Source organism: Phyllostomus discolor, chromosome 6 (genome assembly GCF_004126475.2).
Source record: "Phyllostomus discolor isolate MPI-MPIP mPhyDis1 chromosome 6, mPhyDis1.pri.v3, whole genome shotgun sequence".
Classification (NCBI taxonomy): Eukaryota; Metazoa; Chordata; class Mammalia; order Chiroptera; family Phyllostomidae; genus Phyllostomus; species Phyllostomus discolor.
This window is the reverse complement of record NC_040908.2, coordinates 76,900,362-76,924,515: the sequence shown is the minus strand read 5'-3', so window position 1 is coordinate 76,924,515 and position 24,154 is coordinate 76,900,362. Positions and strand designations below refer to the sequence as shown.

At 45.4% G+C, this 24,154-nt stretch overlaps 1 protein-coding gene across 4 annotated transcripts in view; it reads left to right on the top strand.

Moving 5' to 3' along the window:
• Positions 1-7,065: 7,065 nt before the first annotated feature.
• POU2F3 (POU class 2 homeobox 3) overlaps positions 7,066-24,154 on the top strand; it is a 108,199-nt gene continuing 91,110 nt past the window's right edge. Inside the window, exons 1-2 of one of the 4 annotated variants that reach the window (XM_036028389.1) lie at positions 7,066-8,055; positions 19,786-19,854. In XM_036028389.1, coding sequence (XP_035884282.1) covers positions 7,962-8,055; positions 19,786-19,854 — 163 coding nt within the window. In that variant the 5' untranslated portion in view covers positions 7,066-7,961. Of the gene's footprint in view, positions 8,056-10,178; positions 10,397-15,545; positions 16,079-19,785; positions 19,855-24,154 lie in introns of those variants that run through there. The other 3 variants (XM_036028385.1, XM_036028386.1, XM_036028388.1) reach the window with 3 other exon arrangements.

Below are 24,154 nucleotides of genomic sequence, written 5' to 3'. Positions count from 1 at the left end.
GGTTCATATCCTGGCCTTGCTTATTATTTGCTGTGCAGTCTTGGGTCACGTTACTTTACCTCTCTGCCTCAGCTCTCTCAGCTATAAAATGAGCTTAATTGTGAGACTTAAGTGAATTCATACATTTCAAGTGCCCAGCCCACAGTGTTCACTGTGTTAGCTGTTGTTATATTGTTACTGTTAGTAAAAAGTGCAGACATTTTCCCATCTATGAATCTGAGACAACTAAGCCAGACGTCTTGAAGTCCTCTACACTTCCACAGTATCTTCCAATATAAGGAGGCTATAATATGAAATGCTGGACCAAATGCTGGAGGACTTCTAAGAAGAAGGGATGTACAAGCTGAATTTATTGCGGAAAGTTTCCTGGATGAGAGGACACATGGTTTGAGGCTGAAGGATGGTAAGAATTTGGTAAGGTGAAGACCACTATGTTTCAGGGCCTGGGAAAGTCCCAGGGGTCCCACAAAGCACCCAACTCTTTAGGAAAGGCAACCTGGAGAATCAAATACTTCCTCAGAGGCCTTGGAGAGGCTTACAGGGCAGTCCCTCTTACTCTGCTTCCCAGCACCTTCAGAACAGGCTGATCCTGCCCCTTGAACCTGTGCAGGCTGGAGGGTTGTGGTGAGCCAGGCGTGCTTGGCAATGGTCAAAGTTAGGGGTCAGTGGGTAGTCAAGGACCAACTTCAGCCATGCAGGGGGGGCGTTGGGGGGCAGGGAAGGGAGGCATTCCCCCCCAGGCCTTTTCCTCCTTGCCTTCCTGCACAATATGGCACCTCAGCTCTAAGCCCTAACCCCTTCAGGTGAGGGAGGCAATTACTTGGTGAAGGCATGTACTACCCTATGTGTCTGCCTTTATTGCTGGGGGTGGGGTCCCTACATCATATACCTTCCCTACTCACTTTCAAATAGCCAAAAACAATACTTTTGTAAAAAGTAATATTTTTAAGACTTAGAGTGTTTTTCTGATCTTCCTTTGGAGGGACTAGCACTTCCAAGCCTGCCTGTCCCCTGCAGTAAGGGGGCTTTGGGGCACCACTCTGCCTGTGGTCTCAGGACATGAGGATGAGAATTAAGATTTCCTGAGAGTTCATGCTGATCCTACACACAGGCAAAGTCTACACCTGCCATCATTCCAAACAAACCTAACTTCCAACCCTGTGCTGTCATAGTACCTCCAATTCCACCATTATAGTCACTTAGCTGACAAGTTTCAGGGGGCATCAGAATCCCTTGGGAGCTTGTTAAATAGATGTAGGTGGTCAGCTATTTCAGAAACACTGAGGTAATGCTTTATTTTCCTCTGGAGGCTTTTGTGAGTATGTGAAAACAACTGAGAGAGGTAATCTACCTACAGTGAGTCCTCATTTCTCTGGCACTTTAGGTTTTACAAAGTGCCTTCATATAAATTAGCTTAGTTGGCTCCTTGTAGTGATTATGTGCCATTTTAGGAATGTGGCTCACTGGGGGGGGGGGGGGGGGGCGTCAGCAGGGCACCGCCCCCTCACCCAGCTGCCACAGATGAGAATTAGTGTACCAAGACATGATCTGCTTGGGGAGGAAAGGTGGCCAATCTCTCTGAGGAGAAGGGCTGAGACCCTTTTCCTCAATGGGCTTTTATTGGATTCAATTTGTACAGGAATACAGGTAAAGCTCATCAATCGTTGTCAGACAGTAAGGATCAAAGAATAGATAACATACAAAGAACTATAAGGGTTTATTCTGAGTCAGGGTCTGTTAGCTAAAAGGCTACAAAACTTTGGGAAACAATCTCATTATCCTGCTTGGATCCTTATCATTTAATTGAGAGCACTCTTAGCACAGCAGGTTTCACAGGATTTTATGTATTCTTAGGCTTGATCACTCGTGGAACCCACCCTTTCCAGCACAGGGCTGCACCGCCCTCTGCCATTGTTTCAGGCTTAAATCAGGCAGGGGAAGTAAGGCAGCCAAGAGATTAGGAGACTTCTTGGAGACAGAATGAGGATTCAGGATTCAGGCTCTGTTAAAGCTGAGGCGTGAGGGTCCATCACCCCCTTTTTCTATAGTCCCCCAAGTCCTTCCCTGGGGAGCCCCCTGATTGTGCCTGTCTTAGGTCATCACTCCCTTGAGGAGTCTTACCTGTCATTGACTAACCAATCATGCATTGGGGGCCAGGCAGGGTGAAGTAAAAGGGGGGCAGTGGTGGTGCCCCTGCCAGGGAGATAAGCTTTGTCTCCTTAGTGGCTTATGGCCCCAAGGTCACTCACTCAGCCTTAGCCATGAGGGGGTTACAGCTTCTGAAACCAGGCAGGGTGGTTCCCAACAGTTCACCTATAAAATTGTGAGTTGCTCAGCTAGTAACAGCAGAGCTAGGACTCCATGCACACCTAACTCAAGTGAGTTTATCAGATTGGCCAGCCAGAACCTCAGCGCAGTGTACCTACCAGAGGGAGGAGGGTGGGCAGTGCGAGGTGTGGAGCTGGGTCCAGTCCTACAGTAGCAACCACTGAGTACTTGGGAGAGTGGGTGCCCAAATCTTTCCTGGGACTAGTATTCAAAGGAACAGGCTTCTGACTAGTACCCTTTGCCAAGTTAAGTGAGAATCTTGGATGGGAGACCAAGAGCACAGATCTCCCAGTGCCTCTTCGAGCCAAAAGAGGTAAAAGTGGTGCCACTCATCCCCTGACAGGATCATGCAGCCTGGATGCAGCTTTACTGTGCTTTCTGTGGGTTTTCTCAGGCTCCTCTTCCTGCAGTCTTATAAGCCAAAGGAAGTCTTAGATGGGAGAACTGTGGAGCCAGCCCCATTGTTGGGACACATCTGTCCAGGGTCTTCACAGGATCTGGGTGGGAGGTGGAGCTGCCAAGGAGTCTGGCAAAAAGTAAGGCAAGGACTACTCTCAAGAAGTGAAGCTTGAGGCTAACAATGCATGTGATGCATGTGATAAATGGTGGTGCCGGCCTAGTCCCAAATCTATGTAACCTGGGTGGGTCACCCCTGTACAAACCCCCAGTCTCCTTATCCATCGAGAGAGGGCCTCACTGTATCCCTTCTAATGTCTTCCCTGACACTGACATTCTGCATGTAATTACTGCTTGGCATTCCACTTCTGAGTATTTGCCATTTGGGCTACTGATGGACAAATGAATTGTTTACTGTGACTTGCTCTTATAAGCCATGCTGTAGAGAAATGGTGAGAATGGAGAAATAAAATAGCCAGTATTAGGTAGATACCATCAAATTGCCCTCCAAATGGGGCTGCCTCAATTTATAGTCTCACTAGCAGTGTATGAAAGGCCTTGTTTCCCCACATTCCTGCCATATCAGTAGGGGTTCTCCAGAGAGACAGAAGAGAGGGAGAGGTGGGGGCAGATTTTCAAGGAATTAGTTCATGCAATTGTGGAATCTGGCAAGTCCAAAATCTTCACAGGCTGGCAGCTTAGGCAAAAATTGATTTTACAGTCTTGAGTCTGAAATATGTAGAGCAGGCCAGCAGCTGTAAATTCAGACAGGATTTCTGTTACAGTCTTGAGGCAGAATTCTTTCTCTTAAAACTTCAGTTTTTGCTCATAAGGCCTTCATTTGGATGAGCCTCACTCTAACTGTCTAGGGTAATCTTAGAGTCAACTGATTTTAGATGTTAATCACTTCCGTGAAATACCTTCACAGCCTAATATATCTAGACTAGTATTAGACCAAACAACTAGGCGTTATAGCCTAACCAAGCTGAAACACAAAATTAACCATCACCCTGCCATCACTTGATAGTGTCATAAAGTGCCATTTGACTTTGAGAAATAATAAAGCATTCTAGGGTTTATTCTCAGATATCAGCTATTGACTCTAGCCAGGTAACAGTTGTGCTGTTTGTTCCCAGGACCCCCTTCCCTACTCCATTCATTCTTCATCCTTTTCTGCCTCTGCCTGTGAACACCAATCTCTGCATCAGCCCCAGCTGGGCTTTCTCACCTCTGACTTGGCCAATGAGAAGCATCACAGATCTGAGGGCAGGATGAGAGAGACTTTGTAACATATGTTCCCTGCTCCCTGCTTCTTCAATTCCACACTTCTGGCACTGGCTTTCTTCCCACAGGCTCCAGACCTCCTTGAGTTCCTGAACCACTATTCCTCACCTTGCCTCTTCAGCCTTAGCTTCTCAGTGGCACTGCTCTTTGGTTCCCTTTGCCCTGCTGGCACCTGGGTAAATAAGCAATACCTTCATTAAAGTCACTCCAAGTCAAGTTGATCTTGCTTTCTTTCAAAAACCATGATTGATCACAATAGCAGTCCCAGCTTAGGACACAGAAGCATGAACAGTAAAAGGGAAGAAGGACTTACTGTACCCCTCCCTGGGAGAAAGTGCCCAACCTAGGGGGCTTCCCAGCAGTAAGGGAAAGTAGGTGTATCACAAACTACCTTAGGATCTAGGCCTGTGGAGTCTTTGGGGAGGGGGCAGTGCCCACATCCCCTGAGGTGATGGCTCACTGCCTTGGCCCTGGCACCTGTGTCATAATGGGAGAATGTCCTGACTCCTAAGCAGGGAAAGGCAGGATGAAGTGACAAAGCACTCATGGCTCCCCATCTTCTACATCACAGGAAGCATAAACATCTCTATCCAATCTCCATCCATGCCTATCATAATGGCAGGACAGGTGTCCCCTTTCCCCTGACCAATAGGGTTCTGAATCCTAGCCTCTCTCCCTTCCTTTCTGGAGAACTTGTCCCCTCTCTTCCAGTTCTCCTTTTCTTGCATTCTTTCCATTATCTCTGAGAGTATTTAAATTTTTCCCATATAGAAAAGTTACCAGTGATAAGTAAAACCTCAAACACAAGTCCCTCTTTACCTTACCCTATTTATCCCTGTTCCTTCACAGTGAAACTTCTTGCCAGAGTCCTCAATATCCCCAGCAATTTCCAATCTTGAAATCAATAACAAGTCATCTGTTATTGAAGACGGCAAACTATTTCCACCTCAGGGCAGACCATTTCAACATCCTCCCTGTACAGCTTTAATCATCCTCACTCCCTGTATTTCCCCTTTTTGTGCTCTGTGATCTGGCCAGACTGCACTGCTTAGGAGTCCCCATTGTTCCAGATACCCTCCTGGCTTATGCTGTTCCCTTTGCTTGTACTATTTATGCCCACTTTAAATTCCTAGTTCCTTGCTTGGGATCTCTGCTTAGATGTCCCTTCCTCTAAAAAGTCTTTCCTGATGCCCATGCCCAGATTTGAGTAAGGCATGTCCTATAGCAGACCCCCACAGTACCCTCTGTTTCCCTGTTAGAGGGCATGCCACACTGTGAGGCACTGTGAGGCCTTTTGACTGGTTTACAAGCATCATCAGACTGTAAGCTTCCTGTGGGCGGAGACAGTGATTGTTTCCCTTCCATTTCCAGCCCTTAGCCCAATGAGTAGCTTCAGTGTGTACTCAATACATGCTCTGAATGGACGAAGGGACAAATGGCCACTGATCTCCTACATGTGGTGTTGTAGTATTGGCATGTAGCTCAGAAGCTCCAGAGGGAAGTGTGGGAAGCAGGACATTTTAACCAGCAGAGATGTCCAGGAATAGAACAGACATCCTAACAAGGCCATGGCTCCTGCCACTGTGTTGACTAGGCTAAGGCTGGCTTACTCCAACTGGGTTCCATGACCTTTGTTGGGAAGCATGGACTGACTAGAAGACACAACATTACTTTGAAGCTAAAGTTCACCATCCCCGGTTTGCCTGGAACTGGAGTCAGGCAAGCTGTGGCTCCTTTCCCCCAGCCATAGAGAGGCCTTTACTGCTGGGTGGTGGTGAAAGCTCTCCAGAAACCTGCCTGTAGGGATGCTCAAGTCAGGGTCACACACCTCCATTACCACAAGAGGGCGCCTTGGGCTTAGACTTTCCCTGAGGATACAGGTGAACCAAGAAGTGTTTACCTGCTCAGAGCCAGTAAAGGGCTGACCGAAGCAAAGTTCTGTTGAAGTACAATTATAGTGGCCAGGCCAAGGTGCATTGCTGGTCCCAAGGTCAAAAACGTTTATTGAAAAACAGTTGTCATGCTGTTTTAAAATTAAATACTACTATTATCTATTATTTGGAAGCTTCAAGTGCAAAATGGACAAGGAGATCATGTATATCCCCCATAGATATGAGTGAAGGCTGGGTACTGGGTAGAGTGGAATGTCCAGGGTTGAGAGCTCAGCATTAGGGATATCAGGGGCAGGGAATAAATAGCTTTGCATCCTGACTCCCATGTCCTCTCCAGTTTAATCCCCAGAAACAGTTGTTTTATCCTGGCTCCCCAGAGCACCTCTCACTTTATTACCCCAACACTAACACCTCTACTCCTATTCTGCAATATTCCTCCTGGTAGTGGTTGTAAGATTGCCTCTGAGGTGTGTTTTTTTTAGAGAGGCTGAGGAGTTCTTCCTGGTTTCTACTTGTTTTCATGAGCCCTTTTGAGAAGCCTGAACTTGGGTTCACTTCCTGTGGTTTCCCCAAGGTAGAGAGCTGACCCCACCATTCACCATATGCTCTATGTCTCACAGTTTATCTGGCACACAGAAGCTAGGACTTATTGCTTGGTGGCCTTCCAGGATGCCTTGCTCTCCACCCTCTTCCCAGCTCTGACAACTCAATACGGCGGACATGATAGGAAATGAAAGTGGGAAACAGGCCTGTAACTATGAAGCCCACTTTGGTCAGGTGGGAAACAGAGCTGGGGGCTCCCCTCCCTCCCCTAAATACCTTTCCCAGGACTATAGATCATTTCCAGCAATGTGTCTGGAAAGGGAAGCTTGATTCCTGAAGATTTCTAGAAATGGCCTGTGGAGCTAGTGACTTTCTAAAGGTGAAGCCGAGAGGCTCAGATGCCTTGAGGCCCAGAAGACCAGAAGGACCTGGGGAGGACCCCGAATTGATCAGTTTCAGGACCACAGCACCCTGATGTAAGGCTTTGTTTATTCCCTGAAAAAGTCTTCCAGCTGTTTGAGAGAGGGTAGGGGTAAGGGAGGCAGGAGAGATTATTTGCATTTTATTTGCATATGGCTCTTTTGACGTCCAAAGGCACTGAAATTTCTTGTCCTTGATTCTTTCAACCTTCCCCCACCCCGACCTTTCCTTTCTAACCTCAAGACAAACCACCCTCTCTCTCTCTTTTCCCCACAGTTTTTCCTCTCCCAGGCCAAATACAAACATGGAGTATTTGACTTTGGGAGCTGGCACCTTCTCCACCACCTTTCATCAGCCCAGAACTCTAATAGCTGATTTCATGGACACTAAGTACTGGGGGGAAGGGGAGATAAAGGGGTCTTTTGAGTTCATCCAGTTGACATTATCATCAAGCAAGTCAGAGAAAGAACTAAAAATTGTCCATCCTTGCTCCCAGCCCCATACACAGGTACTGCAAACCCACTCAACTTTTTAAGACCCAGGAAAAGCATGTAAAGGAGGGACAGAGAGAGTGGAAGGGTCTCTGCTCTGCCATGTGACCTTGGGCAAGTCCCTTCTCCTTGAACCTCCTGTTCTTCATATGAATGATATCTAGATTCTTTTCACCTCAAGTTATACAATCGTGGTAGGGAGAAGAGAAGGGGAATGAATCTGAGGCTCAGGCATAATTGGAGGCAGGATTAAAAGTACCAGGTTTGGAGTCAGGCCCACCTAGTCTAAATTCCAGCTCTGCCATCTACTGGCTGCATTAACTTCCCTAAACCTTGGTTTTCTCCATAAAAGGAGCAACAGATTATACCTTCCTTCTAAAGTTGTGCTGACTAAATAATAATAAGTATGTCTAGCATGTAGCACCTTTCCTGGCATATATAGGGAGATGTACAGTCAATGTTTATTGAATGAATGAATAAAGGAATGAGTAAATGAAAGAAGGTGAGGTAATGTGGGCCACCCTTCCATCTCCCCCCACCCCCGCCATGTCTGAAATCCAAAGCTGTACTTCCAACTGTGAACCTCCAAGGTCCCATCTCTGTTCCAATGGGCACCATCCCCAAAAGCTCCAACCCACCCCCATCCTCAGGACCCCAAAATCCTAGGCCACTGGAGCTGGAAGTCCCTTGGAAACCATTAGGTACATGATCCTCTGGTTGCTGGAAAACTAAAGCCCAGAGAAATAATTTAACTTCACATATGGAAAAGAGAAACAGGTCCCAGATATTGTAGTTAGAGAATCAGACCCTCCAGTGCACACAGCCATGCAAATGCTATGCAAATAGAGATATGGAAGTCACAAGCACACTGGGGTATTTATATAAATTATGTACAGTCCTTTTTCTAGGATGATGGCAGATGTGAAGTGCAATTGTAGATAAGAAATTGACCTAAGGGCAGGGGCCAAGCCTGAAGTGAAGGGAAGGGAGAGAGAAGAGGTGGTGAAGGGAAGGACAGGCTGAAATTGTCCTGAGTAGAGCTGCCTGGGTTCTCTTGATTAATCTCTTCCCCTAGCCAGAAGAAACATGAAAAAAGTCTCCTCTCTTTTTTCCTGGAGTAGGGGAAGAGAATGCATTGTGACTGAGGAAGGATGGTTTGTATGGACTTAAAGATGCACTTATTAGGCACTTCCTGTTTCTCCAGGGCTACTGTGGCACTCACTGAACGCTTTCGGATACCTGTTTTGTACCCAGCACTGTGCTCACTGTGCTTGTTGTTATGGGGTCACTAATTAGTTAACCATGAGGTAGGATAAAATAAATCTCACAGAACCCACCATGAAGGCTACTAAAAACGTTGAAGTGTTACGATAAGTTAGTGAAAGACCAGATCACTTCCAACTTTAGAAAAGAGGTGGCATTTGAATTGTGCATAGAGGGAATAAAGGAGTAAGGTGCAGTGCTTTTGAACAGAAGCCCTAATACTTTAGTGGCTGTGTAACATTGGGCAAGTTAAACTCGTTAAGCTTCATTTGTTCCATCTGTTAAATGGAAAAATAACAGTCTAATTTATAAGTTGTTGTGAGGACTAAAGAAGATGGATGCTTTAAAGTGTTAGTACAGTGCCTGGCACATAATGGAAGTTTAATAATGCTGGATATTAAAATAGGGATTATAGTGATGGACGATGAGTGGACAGAAATACCAGGTGGAAAAAATGTTGTAAACAAGGCATAGAGGCAGAAAAGCCTAGCACCTGTTCTGTGAGGATGGAATAGTCTTTGAGACTAAGGTAGGTTGATAGAACTATCTGGAAAGAAAGGACCTGCCTTCCTGTCAGCACATGGCTTTCTATACTTACAAGACAGGTGATTCCTTGCCCTTGACACCACTTACTGTGACCTAAAGAGTAGGGAGAGGGGGTTCAGATCTATGATAGGTGCTGCAAATAGCACTCAAGTAGGAGTCTAGAGAACTGATTCCAGCAGGGCATGGTTTGTCACTAGGGAATTGTGTGACTTTGTCACCTCCCAGCTCTGTGGGTGAGGGAGGCAGCTGTCCCTACAACCCCTCATTTTGGTAAATAACATTCACATCTTCTTGTCATTGAGCCCCAGAGCAACCTGGGACCTGAGTGAAGCAGGCAAAGTTCTGTGTTTTCACTTGGAAAATGTTATGATAAGCTGGGCCCCACCTAGGTTCCAGGATGTTTTGAGGATGCATGGGAACTGGTGAACTCAGCCACCTGCTAACTCAAGATATAGAGAGATGTCAGTTAGGATTTGCACCCTGCCCCATTATACACATGAGTAAACTGAGTTAGGGGAGATGAAAAGCCTCATTTCCTGTCACACAGCTAGTAAACGATTGAGAGACAGGATTCCGGAACCAGACTCTTTACCGTACACCCTAATAGTTTCTCCAAACACTCCAGGCCCTTTGCCGCACTTAGGGCTTGGCCCTCCGGGGTTTCAAATTGGAAACTTCAGAAGCCCTCTCACCTCCCACCCCTCAACCCCGCAGACACCACCTCCAGGGGTTTCTAAAAAAAGCGAGCTAGAGGAAGTCGGGGTCGCTGCGGGCACAGTGGAGAGAGGCCCCCAGGCTGGGCTGGGGCATACAGGTGTTCTGCAGGGTCCGGACCCGCCCCGGCAGCACTCACTGCCCTTCCTCAGCCCCCCTGGCACATTGTATGCAAATCGCTGCTTTGCCTGGGCAAGGGGCCAGGAGCCCGGGCCCTGCCGCGCCGGCGGGGGGGGGGGGGGGGGGGGGGCGTGGCCAACGGCGCCCGCCCTGCGCCTTGCTGCCCGGCGTGCTCACCTGGGGCAAGTGACAATCCTGGCCCCGCAGAGTGTTGCCGGGCAGGAGAAGCTGAGTGCGCCATCGCAGCGGTATCCAAGGCGGCGGCAGCGGTTGGGGGCGGGAGGAAGGAGACCCTGGCTTCCCAGGGGGGCCGGCTGGGGCCCACACGAGGAGCCCGCGGGGGCGCCTGTTTTGGCCCCACCTTGGGCAGGATGGTGAATTTGGAACTCATGCACACAGGTGAGGGAGGAGGGAGTGAGCTCAGACAGGTGTCACTGCGAAGGAATGGTCAAAGGACAGGGCCATCATTCTGGGGGGAGGGGGGGGTCTTATTCCCTGGTGGCCAGGATAGGGCAGCGTGTATAGCTGGTCACCTGGGGCAGATCTGGGGAGGTTGATGTTGGGAGTACTTTGGAAAAGGTTGAAGGTGGGGGCTACGGGATTGGGGGGGCGGGAGGGCTTCTGAAGTCTCCAATTTGAAGAATGGCAGGTTTATGGGACTTGGGTATGCTGAACTGTTGTGTCTCATTGAAGTTGTCTTGTTCAGTGATTGTAGAAGCGTGGCTCACTCACTCAGCCAAGGATGTGGACCTGGGAGTGTATAAGTGAGGAAAATACATGTATCCATATGTTATGTGTTTGGTGTCCTGGGCATTTATGTGAAATAATGACAAAGTGGGCATCTGTAAGGTCTGGACATGGACTGAGGGGAGGGAGGCAGCTAGGAGAAGTAAGCTGGAAAGGACAATCACAGAGGCACACCTGGGATGGGTTTCATGCCACCATGTATTGATTAGGGCTTGTGGAAGCATGTGTGCATGTGTGTCAGAGGTAAGTCTACCTGTCCCCATGTGAATTGGGAGAGGTGGTAGAGCAAACCCTATGGGTGAAGGTGTGCCCACCTACGTGCTCTGTGGGTCTTAGCAATGCTATAGGGCTCAGTGCAAGGGATAAAGGAGGGGTGCCTGTGTTTAGGCGCTGGTCAGGAACTCTGGGACCCCTGTGCAGGGGCCTGTAGAACAAGTGCTTCCATATCTGTGTCTAAGAGGGGGTGGTGACAGACTCATTCTTTGTGATCTGTGTCCCATGTATTCAGATACCATGCCCTCCTTTCCTCAGGGGTGGGAACCTAGCAGGTGGAAAAACTTTCCTAGGAGTCAGTTTCCCCTGTGTGCATGGTATGTGGGCACCTGCTGATCCTTCTTTCCACAGCTGGGTCAAGGCAAGAGTTACTATTATTCCTGAAGGATTGGGCTTGGAGTTAGGGTAAGCCTTCTAGAAATCTGAGGACTGGAGCAGAGATCAGTCTTATGGTAATAAAGCTAAACTGAATTTGACTGTTTCAAACTAGCAATTTGCCTCTCAAAAGGGAGCAGCACCCAATGACCTTCATTAGGATTTCAGTGCTGTTGACAGGAATTTTGTTACCTGCTCTCCTTTATGAAGGAGTAGGGAGGAAATGTGGGGGGAGGCAATTTTTCCAGCCCACCACAAGAAGCAGAGCAGGCCAGAGGCTTTGGTCCTTTCTGGGGCCCACCAATCCTGAAAACAAGCAGCAGTGTGTGGACATGGAGCCCTAGGGTCCACAGTTCTCCAGACACAGGACCTTCCGGGGAGGGCTAGGTGAGGCTAAAGGAACCACCTGGTGTCATTCAACATTTGGAAACAATCTGTCTTCAGACTCTGTGGCACCAACATGGCGCTGGACATACCTGGGAGTACATCCCCTATTATCCTTTGTTCACTTCCCACCAAGAAGGTCTTCGTTTGAATGGGAGCAAGAATTCAGAAAGGTCGTCCCCAGTGGCAAGTTCTTTAGGGCCAATATCAGAGACTTCCTGGGGTTTTCTTCACCTCATTATGTATGCAAGCTCCTGCTCTGGAGGAAGTGGGAGAAAGTGAGGCAGATGGGACCCAGCAGGGAAGCAGTTTAGAAGCTAAGAGAATCTCAAAGAAAATAGGAAAGACATTGAGGCTGAGGTGAGAGGGCCTAGCTCCTCCCACACCCCATACCATAGCCTTGGAAGAAGCTACAGGCTGATGCTTCTTAGAAGACCTCACACCTTTCTCTCAAAGGCGGAAACTGAGATAAACCTAAGGTGGGGTGACTCTTCAGGGTAGGGTCTCCATCCACCTTGAGTAGGTTACTTGATTCATCTCTCTGCATTTATTTGTACTCCTCTCCAGCCCGCTGCTTTAGTCTGGGTCCCTGTGTGGTGCTTGGTTCCCCTTCAGGAGCACCTCAGAGTGCTCTCTCAATGTGAGACTTTCTGTGGAACCTCTCTAACTGGATCTCCACTTGAAGGTTCTCCTTGCTTGGTTGTCTCAATGGGCCTTTCAGTCCAGGTTGTCTCTGTAGGATCTTTCAGTGTAGGCCCTGCTCTGGGATCTGTGAGGAAGGGTCCTATGGAGTATCTCATTATGGGATCCCCTCCAACGTCTCTAAATCCAGGTTTCTCTTGGTGGAACTTTGGTCTTTGGGGTCCTATTTTTCCCCTCACAGTAATCCTATAACCTACTGATTCTTTATAAATACCACTTTAGTGAATTCCAAGTCCAGGGCCCTTGGGGACTCCTCAGTTGATTCACTGGAACAGTTTGAGAGGTGGAAGGTAAGGAACAGGAACACACAAAGTAAGGTGTAGAGCATTCCACTAAGATAGGTCCATAAATACTGTGACCCCTGATAACCTGGGTATAAGGCATGGATCAGTTCTGTCTGGGGCCTCGGTAGTTTGTACTTCATAGAGCATCTCTCACATGGGAGGAGGAGCACCTTAGCAGGCGTGAGGTCACCGGACATGGGGGTACCCCAGCCAAGTAAGGGCTGCCCTCTCCCAGGTCACAAACAAGTAGACCGGTAGATAAGAATCAGACAAACAGATGGAGAAGGAGAAAAAAGAGAGGAAAACAGTGAAAATCCAGCCAGAGGGTATCACTTGGCTGGCTCCAGGTATCTCTTTTTCTGCCCTTCTCTCTGTGAGGGCTAGGAAAGAGGGATCAAGTCTCACAGACTGATACCAGTTACAGCCCAGGAATACCATTTGAGTTGGAAGGCCTTATGGTGAGAGGAAGTGGATTTCTCTTGTAGAAGAGAACCTCCTATAGGAAAGAGTAGACACCATGGCTGACTTGAAAGTAGAACTGCTGGATCCCTTGAATTCCCTCTGGTGGAAGTGCTCTCATCAGCAGGTGTGTGAGGGAGACACCCAGAGGGTGCTCTAGTCCTTTTCAAAGAGATGAAGGTGGACAGTAGGAGAGAGAAAGGTAGGCCCTCTGCTTTCCCCAGAGGTCTAAGACCAGTGTGGACACTCAACCTGCAGCCTGGGGGCAATACTGCCTCTGAACTTTGCTCCTGCAGGCTCACACATGCATCCTGGTTCACAGATATGTAAAGAGGACCTGCTCCTAGGTCATGCCAAGGCTCAGGGAGGGGCAAGGTCAGCTGCCAACAACTTGTCCCAGCTTTAGAGTGTGGGGACACCAGGGAGGCAGATGAAAGTCTGTGTCTGGTATCTGGGCTCTTACATAGAGCAGCTGAGCCTCCCCAGGGAAGGGAGTGATGGCAAAGAGCCTACTCAGTTGTGACTGAGATAAGAACAGCCAAGAAGCCTGGCCCCACCCTACACCTTTCTCCCTCACCCCTGTAAGTGCTGTCTGACAGGTGAAGGGTAATGGCATCTTGGGGAGTTTCGGTGTAGGCTGAGACCCAAAAGCTTGTCCCACCCATTAACCTCAGTCTCCTACCCAACAGGAACAGGTTCTTAGTGTCTTAGCATCCTATGGAACTTAGAGGACGTTTTACAGATTATCTCGGCCTGCCCCTTATTTCAGGCTCAAATCCCTGTCCAGTCCAGAAGTGTGAGTGTTGCTTCCATAATGGCTACATCAAATGAGTAGATGTCCTGGCAGAGTATGGGTCCTTTGACTCCTTCAAAATTATTTTAGACATAATTAAGACTACCTTTTAAGCTCATTGAAAGGATGAATAAGAAGGCTATCGGGTATATTTAAAGGCTATGCAGAAGATGTGTGTTGAAAGAGAGTTTGGCTTATAGGCATAAAGTTATGATTTAGTTAAAAAGTTACCCTTCTTAAATGTCAGGAGTTTGAAATAAGCTGATTCAGAAAATCTGGTCATCATTCTGGCCTTACTGCATCTTGAACTCTTCCTGTTCCCATGAGAATTTTTCCTATGAAGTCCGAATTTAGAGAATGCCAGTGGTTCCTCAGGTAATGGACAAATTATAATAGCACCAAGATAGAAAAGTAAAGCTGTTTGTTGTATTAGTAAAAGGGGACTAATATCAAAACCTAAGTATCTGTTTAGTTAATTTATTTATCACATGCTTACTTTGTGCCAGGCAGTTTCACTTGCTCCTCACAATAAGCCTGGGAAGTATCTTTATTCCTATTTTTTAGTTGAGAAAACTGAGGTTCAAATATGTGACTAGGGTCCCCCAGCTAGTTACCAATGGCACTGGAATTAAATCCAGGTCTGTCTGCCACCAGCACCCATGCTCTCAATCCCAGGCTCTACTGAGGTAGATTTTAAAAATCACCAAAGGGAGAACTCTCCCCCTCACACATCTTCCCAGCAGTCTGATTTTTCTTAGCACTGCTGAAGAATCCATATGAGAAAGTGAGTGCTGAACACATCTGTGTTAGGCCATGTCTAGCTCCAGGGCTACTACTTAGGGGTGGGATGAAGCAGAGCCAATTTTTCCATTGGTGTGAAGGTGAGCAGTAGCAGAAGCCCTTTGCAGATGTATCCAGGTGGCCCACACTAGTTCCTGCATATTCATGCATGACAGATTATATAGAGAATTTCGAACTGCAGCAGGAAGGACTTAGGCTCAAGAAATGCTTTCCTAAGTGTAGTACACTGGGAGATGTAGCAGAGTGTGGTTGCAAGATTTCTCCTAGAGGTCTATGACCATGCAGGACAGGGAGGTCTGGGAAGGGCTGTACCAAGTTCCAAGTATCTACCTGAGAGTTGTCACTTTGGCAGGTCTCAAAAACATTACTCAGACCACAGTGGCTCCCAAGGTTGCTATTTTCCTCCCCTGCTTCGGGTATTCTAAGGGCTGGAGAGCCTCTGGACTCTTCATCTCTGTCTTGCTTGGCAGGACAGTAACCCTTCCTATCCTGTAGTCACTACAACCTCAGAGGCCACAATTTAAATCTCTGCCAGAGCCACACACATTATTGCCCTAAAAAAACAATACGTAGGCGTCTTCCCACTTTCCTTGGAGTGGAGGTCCACCCTTTCCCCTCATCCTGATCATTTCCAGATCTCTGTGTGGCCAAACTGCTAACTGCCTGATTACCTCATGCAAATTAAGACTACCAGTTTAAATGGGATTGGCTGGCAACCAGGTATGTAAAACTGGCTTACCAAGACTTTGTATCAAGTTTGAAAGATTTAAAATGCTGCTCTAGAGAAGAGGGTGGGGAGGTGAGGGTCAACATGATTTGTATAAAATAGTCTTCTGTCATTAAGTCTTCAGTACTTGAGTAGTTTAATAAGGACGGTAATTGAGAGAGTGAGTTACTGGTAGTTCAAAGTTGTCTCTTTCCTTCTCTCTTCTGATTCTGAAGGAGACTTAGGGACCTCTTAGATGATGGCAGCTATCTGTTGTGGTTAAATATCTAGTTTATTGAAATGAAGCAGGGCAGAGAGGCCAAACTCCCAGCACTTGGGAGCTGAGATGGGCCTTGCCTAGGTCTTCTCTCTTTCCAAGGCATTGCCCTATCTTCCATCTCTTTTTCACTGAGCATGTCGGAAGTGTAGGAAAGAAGGTAAGTAAGGATCTCCAAAAGAACAGGATCTCCAGGGAGGACTACAGAGGAGCTACAGTGTGATTCCTAGAGAGTGGGCCCAGAAAACAGAGGGGAAAATTGGAGAAGAAATGTGAGAAGGTGAAGCCTTGGTTCAAGGGTAATCTTACCTTCCAGGGTAGGGTTATTATGGGGGGATGGGGAAAGATGGATATTTCTTATGCTACATTAAAAAGTAAAATAAGACTTTTGGCCAAGTTGGAGGTGTAGATAGATACACTTTGCTTCCTCACACAGCCAAAAGAAGGACAACAAATTGAAAACAAAAATAACCAGAACTACCAGAAAATTGAACTGTATGGAAGTCAGACAACCAAGGAGTTAAAAAAGAAACATTCATTCAGACTGGTAGGAGGGGCAGAGATGGGCAGCCAGAGTGGAAACTATGTGCAGCAAGGCCCTGGCAGCTGGTGGATAGGGGGGAAGTGGTTGGCCGACTGGGCAGTCCCACATTCGCATGAGGATAAACCAGGAGGAGCAACTGAGGAGCAAGACAAACTGCACAACTCAGAGTTCCAGCATGGGGAAATAAAGCCTCGAAACCTCTGGATGTAAAAGCCTGTGGGAATTATGGTGGTGGGAGAAACTCCCAGGCTCACAGAAGAGTTCACTGGAGAGACCTACAGTCCTAATCCTAGAACCCATCCACCTAGGAGTCAGCACTAAAAGGGCCAAGTTTGCTTGTGGGAAGTGGAGAAAGTAACTGAAAGCTGACTGAAAGTCTGTCAAAAGCTGAGCAAGCAGCATTGTTAATCCTCATACAGCACCCTTCTTTAATAACCCTCCTCCATGTACAGTGCCACAACGCAGCAATGTGGGTTGCGCCACTCTGGCAAATACCTAAGGCTCTGCACCTTAGAATGTAACAGGTGCACCAAGACAAGAAAATATAGCCAAATGAAAGAACAGATCAACACTCCAGAGAAAGAACTAAGCGATGAAGAGATAGCCAACTTATAGGATACAGAGTTCAAAGAATTAGTAATCAGAATGCTGACAGAAATGGTTGGGTATGGTCATAAAATAGAGGAAAAAGTAAAGGCTATGCAAAGTGAAGTAAAGAAAAATATGCAGGGGACCACAGCATGAATGGGACTGGGGAGCATTATGCTAAGTGAAATAAGCCAGGCAATGAAAGACAGATACCATATCATCTCACCTATAAGTGGAACCTAATCAACAAAACAAACAAGCAAGCAAAATATAACCAGAGACATTGAAATTAAGAACAAACATACAGGAACCAGAGGGGACGTGGCAGGGGATAATGGGGGGAAAAAGGGAGAAGGGTTTTCAAGATCATAAAGGACACATGGACAAAACCAAAGGAGGATGGGATTGAGGGTGGGAGGTGGGGATGGCTGGGGTGGGGTCAGTGGTGGGGGGGAAATGGAGACAACTTTACTTGAACAACAATAAAAAAAGTAAAATTAAAAAAATAAAAGAAAAATATACAGGGAACCAACAGTGAAGGGAAAGAAACTGGGAATCAAATCAATTATTTGGAACAGAAGGAAGAAATAAACATTCAAGCACATCAGAAAGACAAAACATTCAAAAAAATGAGGAGAGACTTAGGAACCTCCGGGACAACTGTAAATGTCCAACATCCAAATCATAGGGGTGCCAGCAGGAGAAGAGCAAGAGCAAGAAGTTGAAAACTTATTTGAACAAATAATGAAAGAAAACTTCCCCAATCTGGCATAGGAAATAGACTTCCAGGAAATCCCGGGAGCTCAGAGAGTCTCAAAGGAGTTGGACCCAAGGAGGAATACCCAAGACACATCATAATTAAATTACCCAGGATCAAACATAAGGAGAAAATCTTAAAAGCAGCAAGAGAAAAGGATACAGTTACTTACTAAGGAGTTCCCATAAGACTATCAGCTGATTTCTCAAAAGAAACTTAAGAGACAAAAAGGGGCTGGAAAGAAGTATTCAAAGTCATGAAAAGGAACTACAACTAAGATTACTGTATCCAGCAAAGCTGTCATTTAAAATGGAAGGGCAAATAAAGTGCTTCCCAGATAAGGTCAAGTTAAAGGAGTTCATCATCACCAAGCTCTTATTATATGAAATGTTAAAGGGACTTATCTACAAAAAAGAAAATGATAAAAAATATGAACAGTAAAATGACAACAAACTCACAACTACCAACAACTGAACCTAAAAACAAAAACAAAAAAAAACTAAGCAAACAACTAGAACAGGAAAGGAATCTCAGAAATGGAGATCACATGGTTATCAGCAGGGAGGGGGAGAGGGGAGAATGGGGAAAAGGAACAAGGAATACAAAGCACAAATGGTAAGTACAAAATAGACAGGGGAAGGTTAAGAATAGTATAGGAGATGGAGAAGCCAAAGAATTTATATGTATGACCCATGGATATGAACTAAGAAGGAGGGGAATGGAGATCACATGGAGGGTGACATGCAGGGTGGAGAGGGATAAAGGGGAGAAAAAAATGGGACAACTGTAATAGTACAATCAATCAAATATATTTTTAAAAAAATAAAACAAACCCTCACATATGCTGTCTACAAGTTACTTCAGATAGAAAGACACACACAGACTGAAAGTAAAGGAATGGAAAAAGACATTTCATGAAAACATAATTCTTTTTTAAAAGCTGGGATAGCAATACTTTTGCCAGACAAAATAGACTCTGAAACAAAGCCTATAACAATAGTCACAGAAGGACCCAACATTATACTTCTGGGTACTTATCTGAAGAAACCCAAAACACTAAATGGAAAAGTCATCCATATGTTCATTACAGTATTATGTACTGTATATAATACTCTATAATGTACTCTATATTTATAATAGCCAAGATAGGGAAGCAACCTAAATGTCCATCAATAGGTGAATGGATAAAGAAGCAGTGCCTGTATATAATGGAATATGACTCAGCCATAAAAAAGAATGAAATCTTGCCATCTTTAACAACATCAATGTCCATAGTGGGTATTGTGCAGAGTGAAATAAATTAGACAAAGACAAGTACTATATGATTTTACTTATATGTGGAATCTGAAAAATAAAATAAGCAAATAACTCAAACAGAAACGGACTCATAGATACAGAGAACAATTTTGACAGTTGCCAGATGGGAGGGGAGTTAAGGAGTTAAGTAAAAAAGGTGAAGGGATTAAGAAGTACAGATTGGTAGCTGCAGAATAGTCATGGGGATGTATCATAGACAGCACCATAGGGGATATAGTCGATAATACTGTAAAAACTATATATAGTGTCAGATGGGTACTAGATTTATCAGGTGATCACTCTGTGAGTTATATAACTGTTTAATCACTATGTTGTACACCTGAAACTAATATAATATTGTAAGTCAACTGTACTGAAAAATAAAAATTATTAATGATGGAAAAATAATTAAAATAAATCCCCCAAATCCAGAATGACATGAGGACTAAGAATGGGTCTTAATCCCATTCTTTCCCACCTCCACTATACCCCTCCCTTGTTAAATTTTTACCAACAGTGCCTGGTAATAGAAGGAAATGGTGATACATGATGCAAAAAGTGAGAGACCTTGTAGTAGCATGGGATAAAGGAAAAAGAAAGGCAAGGGAAAGGAGCCAAGCATGGGAGGAGGGGATATGTGCCCAGAGTTATGAATATTCTAATAGTTGGGTGTTCAAGAGTCAGGAATTTGAAAGCCTGGTGGTTGTTGTAATTACACATTCATCTTTGCTATTAAAGCCAAATATATCATAGCAAGGAAAATTGTGACCTGTTATTAAAATCAGTTGTGTTTTCCCTGTAGATATCAAGATGAGTGGGGATGTAGCAGATTCCACAGATGTTCGTAATGCTCTCAGCCAAGTGGAGACAGGTAAGGGTCTTTTCTTCTGTGGAAGGGTACAGGAAAACAGCTGGTGGGAAAGAGCTGTTAAAAATCTTTAAACCATGTGGTATCTCTTCTTTTATCTTTTAGCCAATTAGATCCAAAAGTTGGGTCCTAGGAAATGAAGGACTTCTCGGGAGACATGGGATATGACACTGCAACCTTTGAATAGTACATACTGGTCTACAGTGGAACAAAACTTCTGAAACTAGACTAGAAAAGGGCCAGATTCTTAGAAACAAAACAGAACAATTAGGGAGAAGTTTCACTTTTTGATGCACAATTCCAACACCCCTAAAAGTGGCAGGCTGTGTTCCCAACTGCTACTGACTGACAGAAGGCAGAACTTGTCTAGTAGATGGGAACCACAGCATTTTAACCCCAGATTTCTCAATAGTCCTAATCATGGAACTAACCAGAGATACCCTGTGCAAGTGTTCCTCTTCTAAATTATGTGTGTGGGGGTGGTAAATAGACTTAGAGAGAAAGGGTTGGTGGCTGAAGGTGACTTTGCTTTATGAAGAAGAAAAGAAGACAGGGAAGAACTGAGAAGAAAGTTTCATACCTGTCTGCTTTTAACTTTATAGTGCAAGCCTTGGTTTGAAAACTCTATATAATTAAAAATAACTTAGAGAAAGATGAGTATAAATTGTAACACCACCAAATACCTTTAAAAGCATCCCAGTAAGGTCTCAATTAGTCTTTTATCTGGATCATGGGAGATGTAGAAATTAGAAGTAGAAGAAAATCAAAGTCCCTCAGAGCTAAAATCTTTTTCTAGGTCTTCAGATACAGCCTAGTTCCACTCTTGAAACTAAAAGGCTTGGGATAAGGTACAAAAATAATTGGGGTCTTAGGGAGTGGGGCACCTGCAAGATGCATTTACCATAATTTTTTCCATCCCCAATTTAATATTCAAACAGCATCTATTTGCATAGGTAGAGCTACAGGCTTCATAATTTGCTTCATGTATATGGACAGCTGAACTAGAAGAATATGGGTCAGTTGTATTCATTTTGCTGTTGAATTATTATCAGAGTATATTTTCCTAAGGTTCTGTGGGGTGGGATACCTGTTCCTCTTAGTTGAGAAAAAAATTCTCTCCAACCTCAAAAACTCCAGTCCAGCTGGAGACCGATAGGCAGGCATAGTCTAGGCTCTGACACTCTGTTCTAGGGAAAAAAACAAGCCTAGAAGCCAGGATTCAGGAGAAGTTGGATCAGCCTTTACTGGTGGACTGGAACCAACTCTGTTCACTTGGGCAGGTTATATTGCCCCAGGTACATGGGGACACGGCTAAGAGAATATTAATGTGGGCAGAAGACCACACTTAGCAGGCTGGAACCCATGCTCTGTTATTAGTTACGTGACCAAGCTATGTTGGGGTAAGAAGGAGCTACACAGAACCCCAAAAGGTGAACCAGGAGAGGGAGGGAGTTCAGATCCTAGGTTGGGATTAGGAAGGTTAAATTATTATTGACAGTTTAAGTAAGTTCTGACCTCCTATCTGGGACTGTGGGGACTATGTACAGACTAGGTTCTAAGGAGAAATAATTCAGATATAAACTGGGACTTTTGAAATTTGACTGTCATCCCAGGATTACTGCCAATTCAATATGTGACCTTAGACCAGCCACTTTGCCTCCTTAGAAGGCAGGAAGAGATGACCTTTGAAGGTTAGATTTAGAATCAAACAGACCTGGGATAAAAATCACAGAACTGCTGCTTACTGGTTGCATGATCTGCAAAGTTAATTTAGCCTTGTCTCTTGTGTAAAGGGGAACAATTTATGCACACCTTTGGGAATGGGTTGTGAGTTACCTGAGATTATGTTTAAAGGCCTTAGCACAGTGGCAGCTGTGATCATCATCACCTCTAATGGCATCATTAGGATTCTGTGATTCTATAGTATACAGAATGATCATCACTGCTCAGTGCTTTGGGGCTGCAGGTAGCTGGGGTGCTCTTCTTCCCTTCATTCAGGCCCAGTGACTCAGCCCCACAGGTTGATTTTTCTCCTTTCACTATTCAGTAAATGATTTTGTATGGCCCCTAAACTCCATGGAGAAGGTGAAGTCCATGTTGTCTGGAACTTCTCCAACCCTAGTCTTTCACTTACAGGACTCAGCTCTGTGGCTAGTAGCATCCATACTTAGGTGATCGCCAAATCACTGCATGTTTTTAAGGGCAAGAAAAAAGAGGTAGCAAATTAAAGTAACCAAACTTCCTGAAAAGTCATTCTTACTCATTTTTTAAAGAGGAGAGCTTATTGTGAGTCACAGTGGTTACCAACTTGGTTTTATGGCTTTCTTTGGATTTTTAAAAGGCAGATTCCCCTTCCCAGCAGCACATGAATTAAGGGGTTTGTGTCTGGGTTTAAAGAAACTATAAACAAAGATGACCTAGAAAGCCCCAGCTCCCTGAGAGCACCCTCTGTGTTATATAAAATCCCCAAAAGGCACAAGTTGAGGGGGAGCTGGGAAAGGAGGTGACTTTTCCCATCCACACTGGCCCAGATTGCAAAGGAGAGCATTTTCAGATGCAGACATAGATCTCCTGGTTGATAGACACCTGGCAGGGCAGGTCTTTTTTCCCTTTCTTTCTCCTTATCCTTTAGTTAAAGCATAGTTGGAGGAAAAACTGCTCAAGGCCTCAGAGTATGACAGTGCTAGGGACCAGAGGAGGCTCCCAATCCCCTGCCTAGTGCTCTTTCTACACCCTTCAAAGGACTGAAGCTAAGCTGTTTCTAGATATCTATACTATTAGCTTTTCTGTCAATGCCTTTTACCTCCTACCTACTGTTACTTTTACTTCATTTTGTAGTCTGACAGCATTTTTTTGTTTTGTTGTCAATTGAGTGGTTGATAAGAATATACCCAACACACATTTCAAAAGCCCCTAGATATGTAACTGACAACCCCCAAATACCTATGCAGCTAACCCTATGACTTTTGACCACACTGGTCTCAGCATAGCCTCAAACTCAGAGTTGGACAAATCTAGTAGGCCCAGGAGAAAGGAGGGAAAGAACATTTACATTCATGGAGTCACCTCTCCATACCTGGGCACATGTATATGTACCCAAAACTTTACATACATCATCTCAGTTTTTATTCTTACAATTCCCATTTTTACCCATGAGGAAATTGTGACTCAGAATGAGAAACTAACTTGCCCAGGGTCACACAGCTTTAAACTCCAGGCTCTGCCATGATCTCCCTGCAGACTATTGGGCAAGTGTTTCCTCACCTGCACCTTTATTTTTCTCCTTATAAAGAAGGGGTTTGTATAATCTCTAAGGGCTGAATTTTGAAAGGTATGTACATGGTTCCACTTTTCCAAATTCTCTCCCATCAGTTTCCACACTCTGCATTTATAAGTAGGCTTTCTCAGTGTCAAATTCTCCTTCTCCACCTTACCCCCCTCAGCCCCTCACATTTTCTTCTTTCCAGCTTTCCTTTCAGCATTCTCTCATCTGACACCTCCAGCTGCCATGCTGTGTTCTGTCTCTAGTCCTCTTCTCTGACCTGGCTGGTAGTCCCCTAATCAACATTTGTAGAGCACATTTGGGTCAGCCCTTGGGCCCAGAAAGATGAAGAATCAACCCTGTCCTCACAGGGCCTTTCTCTTAGTGCAGGAATCCCACGGTGGAGTGAATAATGGTACCTACTTGTGTCTGGAAGAATACACCCAAACACAATACATTTAGCCTTCACATTAATTTTGTGAGGGTGGGTGTTGTATCCCACTTTGCAGATGAGGAAGGTGAGGATGGTGATGAGAAAGAATATTAGGTGATTTCCCCAATATTACATACCTTGTAAATGACAAAACTAAACCTGGATCTTTCTAGTAGCTTTCTATTCAAAGATGGTGGTGGAAAGACTGGGGACCAACCTGGAGAACCAGAGACAGAGGATACAAGAGAGTGGCAGCAGCAGAGGAGATGACAAGATTATGGATGGTGGCACTGATGATAGGAGTTATAGGGGAACCAAATGCCTGGAAGGTGTGGTGGTGTAGTTCAGGAGGCAGAGCCCTATCTGGGGCCGTTATACTTGTTCGGGAAGAGGGAAAGGGCTGGGGTCATGTCATTCCCTTAGAGAGTGAGAATCTAACCTCTGGGAGGACTTTCTCCTCATCTCTTATCTTGAAACAGCCTCACCAATACACCAGCTCCTTTCCCACCTTGCCACCCCATTTGACAAGGAATATGAGGTGGGGTTGCAAACCCAGATGACAATGGAGAAAATTCCTTAGCACCCTTGTCCTACTCAGAGATCTGTGA